The 21,447-nt window shown below is 35.3% G+C and overlaps 1 protein-coding gene across 1 annotated transcript in view; it reads left to right on the top strand.

Moving 5' to 3' along the window:
• Positions 1–21,447, top strand: part of COL24A1 (collagen type XXIV alpha 1 chain) — a 298,672-nt gene that overhangs the window by 106,262 nt on the left and 170,963 nt on the right. Inside the window, exons 20-23 of the mRNA XM_040987252.1 lie at positions 3,686–3,739; positions 6,292–6,336; positions 12,652–12,705; positions 18,508–18,552. Of these exons, the coding sequence (XP_040843186.1) occupies positions 3,686–3,739; positions 6,292–6,336; positions 12,652–12,705; positions 18,508–18,552 (198 nt within the window). The remainder of the gene's footprint in view (positions 1–3,685; positions 3,740–6,291; positions 6,337–12,651; positions 12,706–18,507; positions 18,553–21,447) is intronic.

The following is a 21,447-nucleotide window of genomic DNA, read 5'->3' as shown; positions in this document are numbered from 1 at the left end:
TGTCAATATAATAGATTGTTTTCCTAATTTCTGTTTTAGATTGTTTGTTGTTAGTATATAGGAATATGTATGGATTTTAAATGTTGCAACTTTGATGGAATTGTTCATTATTTCTTTCTTAGAGATTTATTTATTTATTTGAAAGGCAGAGTTACAAAGAGAAAGGGAGATAGAAATAGAAAACAAGAGAGAAAGGCTGAGAGAGATCTTATTTCTGGTCTTTCACTGCTACAGTGGCCTCAATGGCCAGGATTGGACCAAGCTGAAAAAGCCTGAAACTCAGTCCGGATCTCCCACATGGGTGGAATGGGCTGAAGGAATTTGGCCATCCTCTACTTCTTTACTAGAGCATTAGCAGGCAGCTGGACTGGAGTGTGAAAGACAGTGTTCCAACTGGCACCCATATGCGATGCTGAGACCACAGGCAGCAGACACAAGCAGCCCCCAGTTATTATTTCTTGCAGTGGTTCCTCAGATTTTTAGAATTTTCTACATATACCATTATGTCATCTGCAAACTGATAATTTCACCTCATCCTTTACAATTTAAATTCCTTTTGTTTCTTCTTACACTATCACTTCTATCTGGAAATATATATGTGTGTTTGTGTATATATATATCAATCATATATATATATACAAATCTTATATATATATAAGATTTATTTATTTTTAATTGAAAAGGCATATTTACAGAGTGAAGAAGAGGCAAAGAGAAAGATCTTACATCTGCTGGTTCACTGCCCTAGTAGCTGCAAAGATCGGTGCTCAACCAATCCAAAGCCAGGAGCCAGGAACTTCATCTGGATCTCCTATACAGGTGCATGGTCCCAAGGATTTGGGCTGTCTTCAACAGCTTTTCCAGGCCACAAGCTTGGACATTGGATGGGAAATGGTTCAGCTGGGATACAAACCGGCACCCAAATGGGATCCTGGTGCATATAAGATGAGGACTTCAGCACTAGGCTACCATGCCAGCCCCATTATATTTTTAATAGAAGTGATAAATATGGGCCAGTTTTCCTTTTGCTAGTGATATCAAGTTTTCCATTGCCATTGGAAAAGACACTTGTTTTGATTTTTGTCTTCTTTATTTTTGTCGGACTTGTTTTGTGACTTAACATGTGACCTATTGGGGAGAGTATTTTATATGTATTTTTAAAGAATTTATTTTCTGCTGCTTTTGGGGAGAATACTCTGTATTGGTTTCTCATGTCTGTATGGGTAATATGGTCTTCACTCACCATCCATGGGAATTGATTTAAAGACACTTGGTTTTCAAGATCCTTGGGTGATCAAGTACTTTATGTAAAATGGCCTCATTGTTGTACTATATTATTCAGAGAATGTTACAAAGAAAATAGTCTGCATGTGTTCTGTACAGACTAAATTTTTTTCCTATTTCCAATTTGTGGTTAATTGGATCCATAGATACAGAAACCCAAAGTCAGAGGGCTTTTTTTATACAGAGGGCTAACTGTAGTACTGGTTCCATTTCCTTACTGAACTTCTGTCTGGATATTCTATCAATTATTGAAAATCGAGGTGTGGAAATATCCATTATTGTATTGCTGTTTATTTCTCCCTTCAGTTTTGATACTGTTATTTGTCCTTAAATTTAAACTCTCTTATATAGTTTATTTAGAACTAATTTTTTAACCCCTCACCCACCCTGTATGTATTTAGGGAGTTAAATTCATTCACATTTGAATAGTTGGAAATAAAGAATTTATACTCTCAACTCCTAGTTCTGTATTTTGTAAGAAGAAATTTTTTTTACATTAAAGTAGTATAAATATGGAAACAGTGAGGACAGAAAGCAAGAATCATTAAGGTTTAAATAGAACCTTGGAAGTCACTTGTGTGTTCCTGTCTTATAGTGTCTACTTCTTCCCTATCTGCATGTAGAGATGATGACTCTGTTTTTGCTATGCTTTTGCCAATATACATGTATGCTCCTACTAACATGCTGTTTCATGTTTTGGACATTAATATAAATGTAATCACAATATGTATATACATACATATATTCTTTAAGCACTGCCTTCTTCCCTTCAATCTTCTCAATTTTGATGCATGAAATTATACGCTGCTCATTTTCAATCTGTATGGTATTGTAGCTGATTATACAGCTGTAATTGATTGATTATATTAATAATAGACATGTATCATTTTCTTATGATTCGCCTTCATAGATGTCCCATGTATGCTTGCAAAGACTGTGTAAACTCTCCAGAGATAAAATGTTTTATATATAGTTCTTCATATCCAGCATGTTAATTTTGATATGTGAGACTCCTCTCTTATGATATTCTCTGATTGACCTCTTAATTATCAAGAAATCAGTGTCAGAATCTATACTTCTGACAGTGAACTTATCAAGTCATCTTAACCAATTATTTATTTTTTTATTTGGAATTTACTCAAGAAACAAAGTTGTCAGTTTTGAACTCCTCATGGTGAAGTGATATTTTTAGCTTAAATTAGTGTCAGAATTCTAATGCTCTTCATGGTAAAGTCTATTAAGCCTACTGTGACTGTAATTGCTTCAGGTGTTTTGGGCTGATAAATACTTTGCGTATCTTTTTTAATTAGTTGACTTCAACCTTCCTGCATTATTTATGTTTTAGTTAGTTGTAAGCAGCATAGAATGAGATATTTTTTTACCTAATCTAGCCCTTAAAAATGTTTAAAATTATAATCTGACCTTAATTTTAATCAAGAATTTTTATTAGTTTGTCCTGAATTAATACAAAGCAATATACACATACATTTTCTCATTTTCCCTGGAATTTTTACTCTTATTTTAAATTCATTATATTCTACACATACCTTTATTCTATTACAATTTTTATTCAGTTGTTATTCTTAAAAGGCTATCTCCTATATATATTATAAATACACTGAAAACAGAGACTATGTCATATATATGTTATATTTTAGGGACTTTTCTGTTCATTGGGTCTTACATTAATTGAAATAAGAAACATGTTAGATATGGAAACATGTTAGATATGATTAGCAAGCACATTAATCAAATAATTTAAGGTAGGGTACCATATGGTAGAATTAAAATGTCACAGTCTTCTATACTACATTAAGCCTAAATATTAATTTTTTTTTCCTTTTGAAGTCATCGTATTAAGCAGGATTCTTTTGGTTATATGTAACAAAAATTTATAGTCTCAAAAACCCTGCGGACTTAGATTGTCACCTTGTTTTGCAAGTTGCTTTCTCTTTTTAATAACTTAAAGCAATAAAGAAAATGTTGATGAGCTTGTAGCTGGAAGAAAATGAATTTCAAAGTTTCTTGATATCATAACAGATCCATGCCATCTAACTGCTTTCAGACTTCATGAACACTCCATTATATATTATTGAATTATTAATGGATTAGCAATTAGATTCCTTGCTTTTAAATTTTGGAATACTTTTTCTAAAGAGATGTTTCAGTATAGCATACTGAGAAAAGTATGTGCACATTAAAATACTACATAAAATGTTTTTCTTGTTCTCAGTTCTTTTGATGACTTACATTTTTTCACTGTCTACCTTACCATTTCATTTTGCTAACCTTCATTTTCAATCTGTATGGGAACTGAATAATACAAACAGTACCATCTCTGAATTAATGAAAACTGACTGATCCAGATTTTTCACTCTGTGTGCTTGTGTTGCTTTTACAGGGACTCCTTGGAAGCAGAGGGCCTCCTGGACCTGCTGGCCTCAAAGGCACTCAGGTATGAAGGCAATGAAAAAATGCCGAACAGTTATTTCAGTGCAAAATTTCCCATTTTTGGTGAGAATTTAGTCTTTCAGTTAAAAAAATTGCCATCATGTGGCAAAATGTTTAGCATAATTGATTTTAACTTATATATGTATATATTTTTTAAAGTTATTAAAAGCAAGACAACAGGTTTTGTTCATTTCATAGGTAGGGCTCCAAAAAAAGACAACCTCATTTCCCTCGCTCTCCTTCTCCCCAGTACCATTTAAAGTTGGCATTTATGGAGTGGAATACAACAGTTTTCTGAATTCACTAAATAGTTAATATCAGTAACCTCTAAAAGATTATTGGATAAACTGAAGCTGAAAGTTCATATACAACTTACTTTTACTTTTTATGACTATTTTCTATTTGTGACCCAATCAAGTGTGTGTGAGTATTTGATTAAATTATGAATTGAGCAAAATGTTCAGCAAATAAGTAATATATTTGATTCTAGGGTCTATATATGTTGAATGCATGTGATAGCATCAACTATTCATTTGAAAGGGAGGAAATTCATATATTTATTAAGTATAACTGTAACTGAAGTACAAACCTTCATGACTTCTTTGTTCTCTTAGAAAATAATGGCAATTCTTTATCTCTGTGTTGATCTTCTGTCTTCATCCATATATTTTTTTTATCTTCACAATAGTGTATCAAAATTTATTATCTTATGATATTGCATCTGACTTAGCCCCAAGGATATTGGACCAAGAAATCAATCAGTAATTAACTGTAGGGGCAGTTGATGCAATAGTGAAGACAGTGCTTGAGACATCCACATAGCATATTGGAATGCCTACCTTCAAGTGCTGGCTGCCCGTCCCTTTCCATGTCCTACTAATGAATACCCTGAGAGGTAGCCAGAGATGGCTCCAGTTGAGTCCCTGTCACCCAGTGGGAGAACTGGATTGAGTTGTCTCAACCAAGCCCAGCCTAGCATTTAAGAAGTGCATAGCAAATGGAAGCTCTCTATCTATCCACCAGCCCTCCTCCCCCAACTCTCACATGCTCTCTACCTTTCACTCTCTTTCATAAAAACATAGTATAAATAAAATTAATAGGCAATATAGTATAAAACAACATAATAAATTAAATTAGAATGTTTTAAAATATTTTTGAGGGAATGACACAGAAAACCTGCTAGTTCACTCCCCAAGTGGCTGCAGTGGCTGGAGCTGGTCCATGCCTAAGCAAGGAACAAGGGATTTCTCTGTGAGTGGCAGGACTCCAAAAGTTGCACTGTCTTCTGCTGCTTTCCCCACTGCATTAGCACAGAACTGAATGAGAAGTGGAGTAGCTGGGACACAATCTGGCATCCATATGGGATTACAGTTTCATGGGCAGCAGTTTTACCCACTATGCCACAAACTGGATAGGACCTACCTAATGTCCTTTTATCTTTAGATCTTCAGACAGAACTAAGACCCCAAACCATATTTATTGAGTAAATAAAGTATGTAAATATTGTACAAATATCTTCTGGGTAAGTCGTTTTTTTTAATGCACCAATGTTTTCTGATTCCATGTTTAAGATCTTAGTTGAGTTCCTGCCCGTATCAAAGAAATGTTTAAACAAAATAGGTAAAAGAATATCCAAGAAGTGATACTTCCTGGTTTCATTGGATTGTAATCACTTTCATTTTCTGTAACTCCCAATTTCTTTATATGAATTTTAATTTTTAAAGTAAATTGTTTTTTTCTTTTTTAAGTTTGAAATAATATGAAAATTTAAATTATACCTAGTCAAAGGCTTAACCTCCATTAACTAAAGAATACAACAAGTAAAAATAAAAAGATCATTACCAAAACACAATTTAACTCACATACAGTAGATTTTTTAATAATCAAGTTCATTAAAATTGTAGTTGTATGTTATTCTTAATAATTGAAAAATATGTAAAACAAGCTTCAACAAAGCTATATCTACAATACTAGTGACACACATAGGCATTTGTTTTTCTGGTTTGCAGGATTTTTCTGATCTAACATTTTATTCAATACAGTTTTTTTCCATTTGCAGCTGTATTAATGCATATGATAGAATTCCATTCTGCTTTACATTTCAATAATTTCTTGTTTCATATGTATACATACCACGTTTTCTTCCTCCATTCATCTTATATGAAGACCTTGGTTGATTCTTTGACTGTTGTAACAAGTGCTGCCATAAATCTAGTGGTCTGGGTCTCTCTTTGACACAGTGTGTCCTATTAAATTAAAAGTAATCCAGTCATACATGCCTTTCATATATGTGCATACACACACATATGTAATCTAATTATACATATAATGAAGGTATTTATATACATAATATGATTATATGCACATATATACATGTAATAGATATGCCACATTAAATTTAAATATTGTGAGATGATACAATTCTAAATAGTAAAAACTTCAAACACTGTTTCCACCAAATCTTACTGTGAGCTTGTTTTAAAAATAAAGTGGATAAGATTTTATATTTTGAAATACTTTAGACCATATGTTCTGATTTTTTTTTTCTTTCCTAAGGGAGAAGAAGGACCAATGGGCCCCTTTGGAGAACTGGGGCCTAGAGTAAGTATCATAGAACTAGTTTTTCATACTTCCTTATCTTGAAAAGTGCTGTTCTGAGATTTTTTTTTATAGCATGACATTTTAAACTGTGACAAAGGATAAAAGTTAAAACAAGCTATAGCCACACAATTCCATGAAATAATACAGGCCAATAATGAATTCTCTATGTATAATTTGAATGAATTTATGCTTACTATATGTCTGGGTTTTTTTTTTTAATGATACCAGTAGTTTGTGAAAAGTATTTGTAAAATCTTCAAAATTTAATAAGAATATAAATATACTATTCACTGTGTCATAAAAGTATAGAAAGCCAAAATAAGTATGGTCTGTCATTTTGTCATCACATAAAGTCATGTGATATATATGAATTACTATTTTCTAGTTCTGAAATAAAGTATCAAAACTTTTGGTTTGTGTGACCAAATTTAATTAGGTTGCGTTTGTTAAATGTCTTTAGCGGTGTGAGTTAGACCAACATTAAATATATATCATTCTCCTTCATTGAGGACATATGGCCTTCTTTATTTATTTCAGCTTAAAAACAAGAGTAAGTTATATTTATCCCATTTCCAGTCCAGTCATTTGTCTTTTTGCCTTTTAGGTAAAGCTTCTCAAATATGTTGTCTATATATGCATTTATCAGTTTTTCTCTTGTTCTACCTTATTGTTTTGGTACCTAATCCAATGAAAACAATCACATAAATATCCTCCATGGCCTCTACTGACAATTTTTTCACTTCATATTCTCAACACTCATATCCCTCTAGATTTGACAAAATCACTCTCTCTTAGAAATACCTTCTTGAGTAGAATAAAGATGATGGAATAGGGTAAGGACATGTTTAAACAGACAGAATCACTAGCCAAAGTGAAGCAGAGAGGGCACATTCCAGAAAACAGGAAAGTACAACTCCCGAGACAAAGTGCACCTGGCATGATTGACATAAATCGCTGCTAACATCTGGTGGGGCTGTGACCAGAGACCCTCAGCACAGTTTGCAAGCATGGAGCTGAACTCCACTGGTGCCATGGGTAGGAGGCCACGCCAGCGAGTTCAGAACTCGAGAACGTGCGGGGAAGGTTATAAAAAGGCTAAAGAGTAAAGGAAATAAGACTACGACAAGGGCTTATCATAATGGACAAATGCAAGTATATATTGTCCCCTTTGTTTGATGCTGAAGTATCACAGCTCTGCCACAGACTTTGTAGGTCACGCCAAGTGTTTTTTCCAAGGACTAATTCGGCGGTTGGGTACCTTTAAGCAGATTTGATCCTTCCTGACCCTTATCAGGAAGTTCTCAACAGACATGGGATCAATCATGATACATTCTGACACAAGTCCTCATCTACATCTTAATATTGTCTCAGGTTGGGAAAAAAGGCTGCACAGAGGGTACCCGAAGATTAATGGATGCAATTGAGCAATCAAACTCAGGAATTGGAAATAGGCCCTTTGGTTAAGACTAAAATCAGCAACATCAACTTCCTCTCACCGTAAATAGTAAATAACCCTCTCGCTAGCCAAAAATAATGCTGCAATGAGTTACAGAATTCTCAGTGGGTGGCCGGGTGTCCATGCAAAGGGGTTGAAACTACGGCCGTGAGAGGGGTTGCAGATGACTGCCGGGCCGCGTGTGTGGAGTGAACAGACAGAAACAAGCAATAATTTCAAACAGAGGTGTGGGGAACAAGGAAGATATCACACCCGACCTTCACCTGACCTCATGGTGGTATTAGATGTAGGGAAGCAAAGGTTATGGGACAGGACTGCACATGCACTAAGATTGGAGTTTACTCACTTCTGGCTCAGTGAATTGCAAATATGGGACAAATTACAGATTCCACTCAAAATAGGTCCAGGTAGCCAACAGACCTAATGACCAGAAGATCCAGATCTCTACCTGTGACATATCAGGTACTATTTTGTGCAGTATAGCAAAAGCAATGCATATGTGTTGAGCTGGGAGCATATTCACTTCCAGATCAGTGCATTGCATTGGTCTCACAGCAAAAATAATACTGACTCTGGTATCATACGAGTCCAAATAGGTCTGGGTAGCCCTCAGACTTGACAACCACCAGGTTCTAGCAAGATCATCACCACCAACAACGTAGTAATTTATGATACCTGGAGTCTTCTCAATCCTGGGAACTGTCTGAACCAGAAGAGGGAGAAAGGTTATAAAGATAATGGTCAACTACAGCACAGGATCACAGGAGGTAGAGTGGTGAGCCATTGCACTCACTTGGGGAGTGAATCATCAGACGGAAGATCTTCCTTTTTGTCTCTCTTCCTCTATGTATATCTGACTTTCCAATACAAATAAATAAATCTTAAAAAAAAAAAAAACAACTGAAAGTCACTGGAGGGAGTGGCACAAGTGACTGCAAACAAAGAACTGCTTATCAAAAGCAATCAGTAAAATCAAACCATAGCCCTGTGGGTGACAGAGCTTTAGAAACCCATCCTAAGGAGAAGTATCTGAAAACCAGAAGTACAGTGACCTAGAGCAAGAGACACAGCACTTTATAAGTTCTGATGACGCCCATCACAGTACAAAAGCCGTGGCATCCGCCAGAGTTAACTGAGGAAATAAATTGAGAACATAGGGGATAAAAAAAAACTTTAAAAACTTGTTATAAAGCTTCTTATCAACAATGGATCGCACATGCAGGAATTCAAGGAGTTTAAGGAATATGTCACAAAGGAAATAGCAACACTGAAAAAAACTAAGCAGAAATATTAGAAATGAAGATCACAGTAGAGCAAATTAAAAAATCAATGAAAAGTCTTAATAACAGGATGAATGATGTAGAAGAAAGAATCTCAGAATTGAAAAATATTTCTTGCCACAACAGGGAAACAATCAAAAAGCTGGAAGTAGAGGGCCCAGTGGCATGGCCTAGCTGCTAAAGTCCTCACCTTGAACATGCCGGTTTTGGTCCAGCCAGCCCACGGCCCACCACATCCCTACTTGTGTCCCAGGAAAACATCTAGACGCCCAAAGGCTTGGGACCCTGCACCTGCGGGGAGAGCGAAAAAGTACCGGTTTCCTACTTTTGGGTGCACAGCCACCAACCTTTGTGCTCACTTGGGAGAGAAAACCCACAATGGAAGTCTTCCTCTCTGTCCTGTGCCCCTGACTGATATCTGACTTTGTAATAAAAATAAATAAATCTCTAAAAAAAAAAAAGCTGGAAGTAGAGCTGGTCCAAGCTAAAATATGTATTCAAGAATTAAGAGACACTTAACCTGTAATTTTTTGTTTGTTGTGTTACTTTGAACCTTCGCATTGAAACTGCTCAACCAGATGTTGGCGGAAGAATGGAACTTGCATTATTTTTTAACATATTGTTTCCAATACTATGGTCAATTTAAGTTCCATAAGAGTTTATAGTGATACTGAGGCCTGTTGGGCTTTTAACTGACCGACTTTACTCTTTAGACCTATCTGTCAGACCATAGTAGGTCTCCCCAAGAGGCCACTGAACTAGCTGGACAATTAAGACGCTGAACATGAGCGACAGGTGTTTTGCAAGCAATGAATCTAACTGAACTTGAACTATGGTTATGCACCAAGGTGAGGATCCCACCATGGGGGATAGAGGTGGCGGATATCCCCAGCGCCTATAAAACTGTACTACATAATACAATGTAAGCAACAATAAATAAAAAAAAAAAAAGAATTAAGAGACACTATTAAGAGACCAAATTAAAAGTTATGGGAGTTTCAGAAAGTGGAGAAAGAGAAGCTGGGTTTAAAGCTATATTCCAATGAAAATATATCATATAGCTTCCGTAGTCGAGAAAGAAAGGGGAAACAACATCCAGAGGCACAGAACTCCCAACAGGAATGACCAAAGCATCACTCACCACAACACATATAACCAAGCGCTCTTCAATCAAACATAAGGAAAAGATTCTTAAATGTGCATGTAAAAAAAAAAAAAAATCAAGTGACTTACAGAGGAATCGCAATCAGACTCACAGCTGACCTCTCACAGGAAACTCTAAGACAACGGAGTGACACATTCCAGCTTCTAAAAGCAAAAAATTGTTGGCCCACAATAAGGTACCCAGGAGAGGTTTCCTTTGTCTTTGAAAATGAAATAAAATTCTTCCACAATAATGAAAAGCTCAAAAAATATGCTTCTTATAGACCTGCCCTACAAATGATACTTAAAGATGTTCTCTTGACAAAGAGGAATAGCACCCACCAAAACCAATGGCAAACGTAACAGAGCACCCCAGTAAAATCATAACAGAAGAATAAATCCAATAATGAATAACTCATTGTTAAAATGACAGGACCAAATTGCCACCTATTTATATTAACCCTAAGTGTAAATGACTTAAACCCATCAATCAACTGTCAAAGATAAGTAGACTGGATTAAAATTAAATCCCATCTAGCATGCCTACAAGAGACACATTTCACCAACAGAGATGAGCAGAAACTATATAAAGGATTTTAATGTTTTTGTTTTATTTTCATTTCTTCAAAATACTTTTTTCCTCAAATTAAATTCTTCACTGACTCACAGATCACACAGTCATATCATTTTCTTCAAGAAAGTGCTTGATTTCTTTTTCAGTTCCTTAGAGTCAAATTAGTCATTCCGTAGCATTTTATTTAACTTCATGGTGTTGTAAATTTTTATTTTTCTTCCTGTCATTGATTTTATTTTGTGACTTTTCATTTAAGGGGATGTAGAGTAACTTGTAATAGATACTGTCATATACAGATGTAAGGATACAATGCAGTATGCATCTCTACTTCCAGATTAAATATGGATTCCCAATGGAGCTGTTAAATTTAACTTGACAATGAGATGTTGGACTTTCTGCCATTGTCTATGCTCACATTGATGGACATATGACTGTTTATGAATAACTATATTATGGAAATAATATAGGGGAAATCAATGTGTAGAGGAGGGGATTTGCACAGGGAGTCAGGGAAATCCCCGTGCCTATGGAACTCTATGGAATTGTATCTAATAATCATAACAATAATAATAATAATTAGGGAAAAGAAATACCTTTTTGCTTGTATGATTTTCTCCTATTAATCATCAAATTTGTTTTGTTTGTTTCTTTAAAATATAAACTTTGTACTGCACAAAGTCTTAATGTGAGGACTTCTCTCTTCTGTGACTAATCACTGCTGAAATGAGGTTGTCTAGTATTAAGGCTTTAAATATCATCAATGCATTGTTGATTTCCATGAGTATATCTTCAAAATAGTACTTTCACTCTATGACCACTGGTCTTCATGTAATACGACAGGAACCCTACGCTTAGGTGCCTAATGAATATATAAAGCTAAAATGTCTAAAACTCAGCTTATATATAACTCTATATCTTCTTCTCACAGTTTTGCCCATTTCATATGGTCATTCAGTTCAATTAAAACTTGAGTTTGTTCTGGACTCTTCCTTCTCTTATTGCATATGTAGCTCACCAGCAGCTCTTGGAAGCTCTCCTTTAGTTATATCCAGAATCTTCTGTCTTCCCACAGCCTGCTGTGCCACCACCCAATCTGTGCCACCGTCATCTGTCACTCGCTACTGTGATAGACTCCCATTTGGACTCCTGCTCCTGCATCAGAGTGATCCTGCTGAAATCCACACCATGTCTCTTTTCTTCTCCAGAATCCTCTAAGGTTTCCTATCTCTCAGTAAAAGCACAAGCCTCTACACTGACGTAGAAAGTCCCATATGATCTGGATTCACAGTCACTATCCCTGGTTGGGCTTATCTGATCTTTGCTCTGAATCCTTCTCCCATGATATGGGACCTCGTATTTCTTCCAGTTCACCACATGTATCCCTGCCACATTACCTCTGTACATGCTCATTTCCTCTCTCTGCAAGGTTCTTCCCTCAGACATCCTTTGAACCCATCCTTTACTTTTTGTCATTACTCATAAAACCATTTAAGTAAAGTTTTTCCCTAGAAATATCTAAAAAGTTTCAATAAAAGACAACAGCAGTTTGTGTCTCCCTTCCCTGCTGAATTTGTTCTCCTTCCTGATTATCACTGTCTCAGATATTTTACATTTCAGTTTAGTTTTAAAATGTTGTCATGCTTATTAAATTATAATCTCTTTAGAGGCAATTTATTTGTGTACTCTTCAAACCTTAGCGCCTAGAGTAAATGTGTACTGAAGGGTTAAAGAGCACAGTAAAATATACTTTCCAGATGATTTTTATGTGTTTCATTTTGTAATAGTCTAAATTTCATAAGTCTCAGCAAATTTTCAATAATTAGGATAAGTAAACATATCTGTTTTATTATGTTCTCTTCCAGGGAAAGCCAGGTCAGAAGGGGAATGTAGGTGAGCCAGGACCGGAAGGCTTAAAGGTAATGCAGCTGATTTTATTTCCAGTTTAAAGCACAATTTCCAGAAAAATAAAAAGACCTTCAAGATACCTGATGAACTCATGTCAAATACAGGGCGTCAAGGATTTCCTCTGAGCCTATGGAAATGTATCATGAAAAATAAAACCTAAAAAGCATTCATATAATTTACTAGTAAACAATGTGTAAGGAACAAACAAAGCAAGGACAGACTTAAAGAAAAATTTCTAGGGGAAAGAAACAAATTGCAAAGAGTCATATTAAAGGAGTTACATATTAAAAGTGTTTCAAATAGTAATTGAGAAGTTCTCTCTCTCACACTCTCTCTTCCAATTTTTCTCTCTTCCAATTTTTCTCTCTCCCTCCCTCTGTCTCTGCCTCTCCGTCTCTCTATGACATATTTCTATGAAAATGTGCATATCTACTATTGTAGTTATGCAATTAAGTAGATAAATGTTTGAGTAGGTTTGAGTAAAATTTATAGGCCAGATACAGGTCAGTAAGCCATAGTTTCAGGCATTACCTATTCCACTAGGAAGAAACCTCTAAATTGAAATAACTGTACTAAGGTTTGACCCTTTAATCAGGAGTAAACAGAGTCTGACAGATTCCCAAGATAATCATTGGGTTTCCTTTAGTACTCAATGACATTATAAAAGGATACACTTTTTCATTATTTCCATGATCAAGTGATTTTATAGAACCAATAAATGTAAAATGACAGAGGAGTTTAGTATGTACAGCACCAAGGCCATAAGGAGACATGATTATAAGAATTGGTGTTTTGAAATTTTTTTCTTTGAAAGTCAGATTTATAGAGAGAAGGAGAGCCAGAGAGAAAGATTGTGCATCTGCTGATTAATTCCCTAAGTGGCCACAGCCTCCAGAGCAGAGTTGATCCAAACACATGAGCCAAGAACTTCTTCCAGGTCTCCCACATGTGTACATGATCCCAAGGCTTTGGGCCAAAGTCAACATAAGCAATGAGCTGGATGGGAAATGGGGCAGTGGGGATATGAACCAATGTGCATATGGGATCCCAGCAGATACAAGGAGAGTAAGGGCAGTATCATTATGTGCTTAAAATTGCATATAAATAAATTTTAAAATTAATTAAATATATTTAAATGTTTAAGTGTTAAGCATAGTTACATTATGATTAGCAATTCCACTTCTAGGAATATGTTCAAAGAAATTGAAAACAGTTGTCCAAGCCAAAATTTCTACACAAATGTTCATAGCTGCACCATTCATAATAGCAGAAAAGAAGAGGCAACCATATGCCTATAAATCCATGGATTACAAACAAGTTGCTGTATGTTGTGGAATATTATCTGATTGGAAAAAGGAAGACAGCATATGTTACAACGTGGGTGAACCTGAGAGAAGCCAATCACATATGATCACATAGTATGTGATTTTATGCATATAAAATCCATAGAATGGGCAAATCTGTGGACAGTAAGTTGATATGTGCTTATTTGAGGACCTTTGGGATGGATAGATAAGGAGTAATTGCAAAAGAGTGCAGACTTTCTCTTCATGATGAGGAACATGTTCTAGAGTGAACTATGGGAACGATTGCACAGATCTGTGAAGACACTAAAAGCACAGAATTGCACATTTTAAATGCTGTTTGGCATGTAAATTTTTATTTCACTCAAGTTGTTTTAAAACAATAAAAAATAAGACATGGAAGAATTTTTAAAATGTTTAAAAGTTCCAGAAAATTAAAGCTCAGTATTTACCAATAATCAACTATTCTTTACTGGGATTACTCTCTGCACTGCCAGATGCTTTAGTGAAGTCCAAATATGGACCACCATTCAGTCAAACTAACATGAAGTGAGTCTTGGTCATTATTAACATGAGGCTGCTGTATGAGGGAAGTTCTTTGCTGTTCAATGCCCCCTAGCTCTCACTAAAATATGAGCTTCAGCATCGCTTCAACCTCTTTAGTCTATGGCCTACAACTTCCTGGGAGAGAATTTGGAAGATAATTAAAAGTCACCACCTTTCACAGGACTCTGGGAGCTCTATCTCTTTCCAAGCCTGGGGGACATACTTTTTATGTTTTTCTCTCTGGTTGTGCTCCTTCAGGATAAAAGCCATCTGTAAACAACTTCTGCTTGCCATCTAACCTGAAGTGTTTCAAATGAATCAGTAGCACACACAAATTCCATCTCCCTTTTTTAATGTGGAGAAGACCCACTTATAAAGAGGGAGTAAAAAATACTGGAAGAAATACTGCTTATATTATCCTGCCACCCATTTATTTAAAGCAATTTATCAAAAACTACATATTGCAGCCTGCTACATACAAAGGTTCACTCTTCACTATCTGAATGCATACAGAAATTAAAGAGAAAATTTGTGTGGACTTTTAAAAAGGATTTTGTAAATTTCTTTCAAAGGAATTATTTATGATAAACATTAAGTTTCAGTGGTTTATATCAGTACTGTCCCATAGAAATGTAGGACCCAGTGCAATGGCTCAGTGGCTAAATCCTTGCCTTGCATGCATCGGGATCCCATATGGACACCTGTTTAGGTCCCAGCTGTTCCACTTCCATGTCGGCTCCATGCATGTGGCCTGGGAAAGCAGTAAATGATGACCCAAAGCCTTGGGACTCTGCACCCTCCTGGGAGACCCTTAAGAAGCTCCTTGTTCTGGCTTTGGATAGGCTCAGCTCTGATCATTGCAGCCATTTGGGAAGTGAACCAACAAACTGACTATCTCTCTCTCCTTCTCTCTGTAAATCTATCTTTCCAATAAAACTAAAATAAATATTAAAAAAATAACATGCATCACACGTGTGAGCCACATTATTTGAAAATAGGCAACAGTAGATTTCAAACCCAGACAGAAGATAAAGAAATTGTGTCTTAATTGTGTCTTAATGCAGTTTATGCTGCATATAGATATATTGAAATAACATGCTGGAGTTCATAAAGATCTGTTAAATATTTCATATCAACAAGGCAGAATTAAGTAATTTAGTATTTAAAAATTGAAAATTTTTCAAAAAAAGAAATACAAATATCCAAGAAGCACATGAAAGTTTGCTCAATATCATTGACTACCAGAAAAATGCAATAAAAACCGCAATGAAGTATCATCTCACTACAGATATAATAACTTATAAAAAAATCAAAAAATAATGAGAGCTGGTCTGGTTGTAGAGAAAAGGTGATACTAATGCGTTGTTGCTGGGAATTCAAATTACTACAACCATTGTGGAAAACAGTATAGCTTCCTAAAGAAACTAAACTATCATATAAAACAGATGTACCACTTCAGGATATATATTCAAAGGAACTCAGCATATGAGAATGATTCCTGTACTCCCATGTTAATTGCAGTATCAGTCACAGTAGCAAGTTGTGAAACCAATCTGGATGGCCATTAATGGATGAATGCATAAAGAAAATGTGTATATGTGAACACTGAAATATTATTTAGCTGTGAAGAAGAATGGAATTCTGACATTTACAGGAAATTGCTTAGAATTAGAGATCATTGAGATAAATAAAAGAAATAGGACAGAGAAAGATAAAATGCTATATATTTCATTTCAGATGTAAGCTTTTGTGGTATACATGTGTATATACTTAGTATATATATATTTTTAGTGTTGTCTGCAATTATATACAATAATCAATAATTTACCATTTTCTCTCATTTTATGCTTTCTCTTGAATCCCATATTTATGATATTTATGCACCCAACCCTACCATGGCCTGTGCAGTATGAACTGGATTCAAAGGGGAGGTGATGCACAAATAGAAAAAGTAAATAGAGACACAAAATACGGATTATGATGGCAGAGGTGAGGTTAGAGGTTTCCCCTTAACAAAAGGAGAGGAACCTGCTGAGCTGTTACCAGCAGATTTTATTTTCTTGGTCAAGGTATCAAATTTCTCTACAGATAGGCAATAGTCTAAAGACACAGCCTCATTTCCACTGATAGCTAGCCTCTGAGACAACCAGGAGATCATCATGTGATGAGGGAAGGAAGACAAAAGGATTCCTCACTGAGTACACAAGCAATTTGTTTTCTGAGGAAAAACACCTGCATTTGAGCACTTGGCTGTTTGGCCAGTTACTGCTTTGCATTCTTGCATTGCTGATGTCCACCCAGAACAGCCTCCGGCACATCCAGCTTTCAATTTGTATGTATATGTTTGTATATGCAACAAAAATGGCAAAAGGTTAAAAACTGTTCTGTTGGAAAATAAATAAATGAAAAAAAGTACAAAGAAACATAAAATTAATCGTATATAGTATATTTTATTTTACCCATTATATCAATTTATTAACCTTTCAATATGTAACCAGCATTAGAATTATTGATGAGTTTTTTGAAATGTTTTTGGCAAAAAGTCTTGGACTCTTGTCTATACTTCTAGTGATATCACGTTTCAGTTCACATCATCCTTTTACAGGTAGTCAGTAGCCATTTATCATTAGAGGCTTTAATATTGTATGTTAATGTCTCATTACTCCATAATGCAGAATTATTATAAATGATGTTAAGTAATGGTTTAATCTCTAGTTTTGTAAAAGAAAATATAAACTCCTGTCATATCCATGGCATGTGTTACCAATATAACCTTCAACCTTTCAATAATCCATACCTTTATTCAGGTCATTCTATACCACACAAAATGGCCACTTCTATCATTGTGTAGCAACTGTTTAGAGCCCAAGTAATTTCTTTTTCTTCTTTTAAAAGATTTATTTATTTTTATTGGAAAGTCAGATATACAGAGAGGAAAAGAGACAGAGAGGAACATCTTCCATCCCATATTTAAATCCCCAAGTGGCCACAACAGCCAGAGTTGAACCAATCTGAAGCCAGGAGGTCTACCACACGGGTGCAGGGTCACAAGGCTTTGGGCCATCCTTGACTGCTTTCCCAGGCCGCAAACAGGGAACTGGATGGGAAGTGAGGTGCCGGGATTAGATATGGCACTGACATGGGATCCCAGCACCTGAAAGGAGAGGAATTTAGCCACTGAGCTACTGCACAGGGCACCCAAATAATTGCATTACCTATTATTTGGAATTATCGATGTTTGGATTTTTCAAATATGAAGGATAGACAGTGGCTTACTTCATGCTGCCAGAAGGTTATATTTGCACACATCCGTTAATATTCATGGAGTGAAATGTAAGAATGTTCAGATTAATTGGGATACATCCAAGTTTTAAATGGCCTCAATCATATCATTCTAGTCATTGTTGCCAAATAAATTCAGATTAGGTGAGGTTTGTTGGCAAATGAACTGTTTTCAGAGGTGTATTGACTGCAAATTGTGGTTTGTGTTATGAGTACTAGTTGTTTTTCCAGTAAAACAGACGCTAGCTGATGTAACACAGAGTGCCTCTCCTTTGGGCTCCTTTAGGATTTTCCTGTGACACAACTTCTCTTCTACTCAAGCAAGTAAATATTCCTGTGAACTGCAAAGTGCTTACCACTCTACCTACCTCAATACATATATTTTTTTAAATTTTTATTTATAAAATTACTTTAAAGTGATTTAAGGTCATGAACAGGACAAAATAATTTAGTAAAATAGATTATTATTACTATTTGAATAAAATAATACTATTTGAATGAATGTAATAATCTTAGTACAGAGACCAGGTTCTCACTACTGTAAAGGAATTTGGAGTAACAGATTTTCTTTCCTCTTTAAAGGCCATCAAGATAACATTATAAATGACAGAGGAAGAACCTCCATGAATACTATTATTTGAAAACTAATCATTTTTATATTTTTTATCTTTTTTAAAATAGGGAGAAGTAGGAGATCAAGGAGCTACTGGAAAAATTGGAGACACAGTAAGCTTATTTTTACTCTTCTATTTTATTATTAATTTTCTTATACAATTTCATAGGCTATTGGGTTTCCCTGACCCCCCTCCTCAAAACTCCCTCCCTCCAGCTGATTTCCCCTACATTATAATAGTATAGTCCTTCATAAGCAGTCATTAAGTCCACAATTCTGCTATTTGAGTGTATTCTGACATTGCAGGTACAGATACTGGTAGATAATCCAGTATGCATTGTCAAGATATATTCAAACGTGTTTTAGGAGTTATCCTCATTTTGGAAGTAGAGATGCATACTGCATTGTTTCTTCACATCTGGATACGATAGTCTCTATTACACCATCACTATATATTCCCTTAAATGAAAAACCATAAAACAAAATCAACAACAGGAATAAAGTTAAAAAAAATTTACAACAGCATGGAGTTAAATAACATGTTACTGAACAACCAATGTGTCGATGAACAAATGAAAATAAAAACAAAAAAGTTTCTTGGGTAAAGTGATGCTACTGTGTGATCTATGGAGTCAGTCAAGAATTTAATAAGAGAAAAGAAACTAATTGGAAGAAATGAAAATAAGAACAAAAATTTCAAATGCTATGGATTGCAGCAAAAATAGTATTAAAAGTGCTATTGATCCTATAATTTGAATGAACTTTGCCTGATATCAGAGAGAATATATGGTAGTTGTCCTTCTGGGATTGACTTATTTCACTGAGCATAATGGTCTCCAGTTGGGACCATCTAGTTGCAAATCATATAATTTCATTCTTTTTAGTGGCTTAGTAGTATTCTATTCTATGGAGTAGATGTACCACAGTGTCTTTTTCTTTCCTTTTCTTTTTTTTTTTTTTCTTTTTCTCTTGTTGTGCTTTTGTGTGTGTGTAAATTTTTTTCCTTTTTATTATGTTTTTGACAATCTTTACATAGTTAATTAGGGTAAAAAGGTTCAAGGGCTATAGGAAAGTGGGTAAGACTATTATTTCCATATTGTACCACAGTTTCTTTAACCACTCCTCTTTGGATAGGCATCTGCGTTGTTTCCTTTTTTTTTTTTTTTTCTATTGTAGATTGTGCTGCTCTGAATATAGGGTTACAGATCCCCTTCTATGCAGTTTTTCCTTTCCTTTGGTTATGTTCCTAGGAGGAGGATACCTGAGTCATGTGGCAGGTTTATTTGGAGTTCTCCAAGCACTCTCCATACTGATTTCCATAGTGATTGTACTAGCCTAACCTCCCACCAGCACTGAAGGAGGGTACCTGTCTCCCCACATCCATGCCAGCAGGTGTTATTAATAGAGTTCTGAATGTAGGCAACCTCATTAGAGTTAAGTGAAACCTCAGTGTGGCTTTGACTTGTATCTTCCTGGTGGCTAAAGAGCCTGAGCATCTTTTCATATATATATCTGTTATCCATTTGAATCTGTTCTTCTGAGAAATGTCTGTTCATTTCCTTTGCACATTTCTTCACAAGGTTGTTTGTTTTTCCTGTTGTTGTGTTTATAAAGCTCATTGTAAGTCCTAGATATTAGTCCCCTATCTGTTGTGTAGTGTGCAAAGATTTTCTCCCATTCTGTTGGTTGCTTCTTCACTTGAATGATTGAAACTTTTGCCGTACAGTGCTTTTTAGTTTGATGTGATCCTGTTTGTTTATTTTGTCTTTGACTGCCTGTGCTCTTGCTGTCTTTTTCAAGAAATTTTTCACCATTCCTATATCTTGGAGAGTGCTTCCTATATCCTCCTTTACTGCTTAGATGGTTTCTGAGTGCAGAAACCATTTAGAGCTCATTTTTTGTATAATGTGACAGGCGGTGTCTTGCTTCTTACCTCTGCAGGCTGCAAGCCAGTTGTCTCAACAGCATTTGTTGAAAAGACCAGATTTTTCCATGGATTATTTTCCATTTTCTTGTCTCAGATTAGTGTGTTATACATGTGTTAGCTCCATTCTAATGTTTCTATTATGTTCCATTGATCTTATTCTCTGTTTCTGTACCAGTACCAGACTGTTTTGATTATCTCTGCTCTGTAGTATGTCTTGAGGTCTAGAATTGTGATTGCTCCAGCTTGATTTGTGTCTTCAGGATAGCTTTGTCTATTTATGGTCTCCTGTGTTTCCAAATGAATTTTTGCATTTTCTTTTCCATTTTGTAGAAGAATATTGTTGGAATTTTTATTAGGGTTACATGGAATTTGTACATTACTTTTTGTAGTATGGACATTTTGATTATGAAAATGCTGAACCAGGAATACGGTAAATTTCTCCATTTTTTCATTTCTTCTATTTCTTTTTAAAATATTTTATAGTTTTCATTATCAGTGTCTTCCACTTATTTGGTTAGATTAGTTCCTAGATAGTTAAGATTCCTCTCCACTGTTTTAAAGAGGTCTGTACCTGCAGTTTACCAGCCATGGAATTATTTGTGTATAGTAATGCCATTGATTTGTGTTTATTAATTTTGTGTCCTGCTACCCAGCCAAAATCTTTGTAAGTTCCAGTAGTTTCTTGATATCCTTTAACCACTTTCATTAATTAGGCTACTCATAAGTATGTGAGCTGTAATGCAAACAATTCATATTTACAACAAATTTAAACTCATTGTGATGTTCCTAACGACATAAGGAACAGAATTAGGGAAAACACAATGGATGGAATTCTCTTCCAGCATAAATCAAATTTATAAGACTGCAGAAGCATTCTTATTTCTAGTATTTATTTTTCAGTTCTATTTCTGATAGTTCCAAACTGAATTTGACCTTAACATTTTTTATGCTTAAGAAGCTTTGATTAAGGTATTACTTACAATGCTGGAATCCACTAAGGGTTCATTCAAGTCCCAGCTGCTTTGCTCCAATCCAGCTGTCTGCTAGTGTGCCAGTAAATGGCCACAGAACATAGCACAAG

Source organism: Ochotona curzoniae, unplaced genomic scaffold (assembly GCF_017591425.1).
Source record: "Ochotona curzoniae isolate NIBS_2020 unplaced genomic scaffold, NIBS_Ocur_1.0 contig_4612, whole genome shotgun sequence".
Lineage (NCBI taxonomy): Eukaryota > Metazoa > Chordata > Mammalia > Lagomorpha > Ochotonidae > Ochotona > Ochotona curzoniae.
Note: the sequence above shows the minus strand (reverse complement) of the source record. Positions and strands in the feature narration are given on the sequence as shown.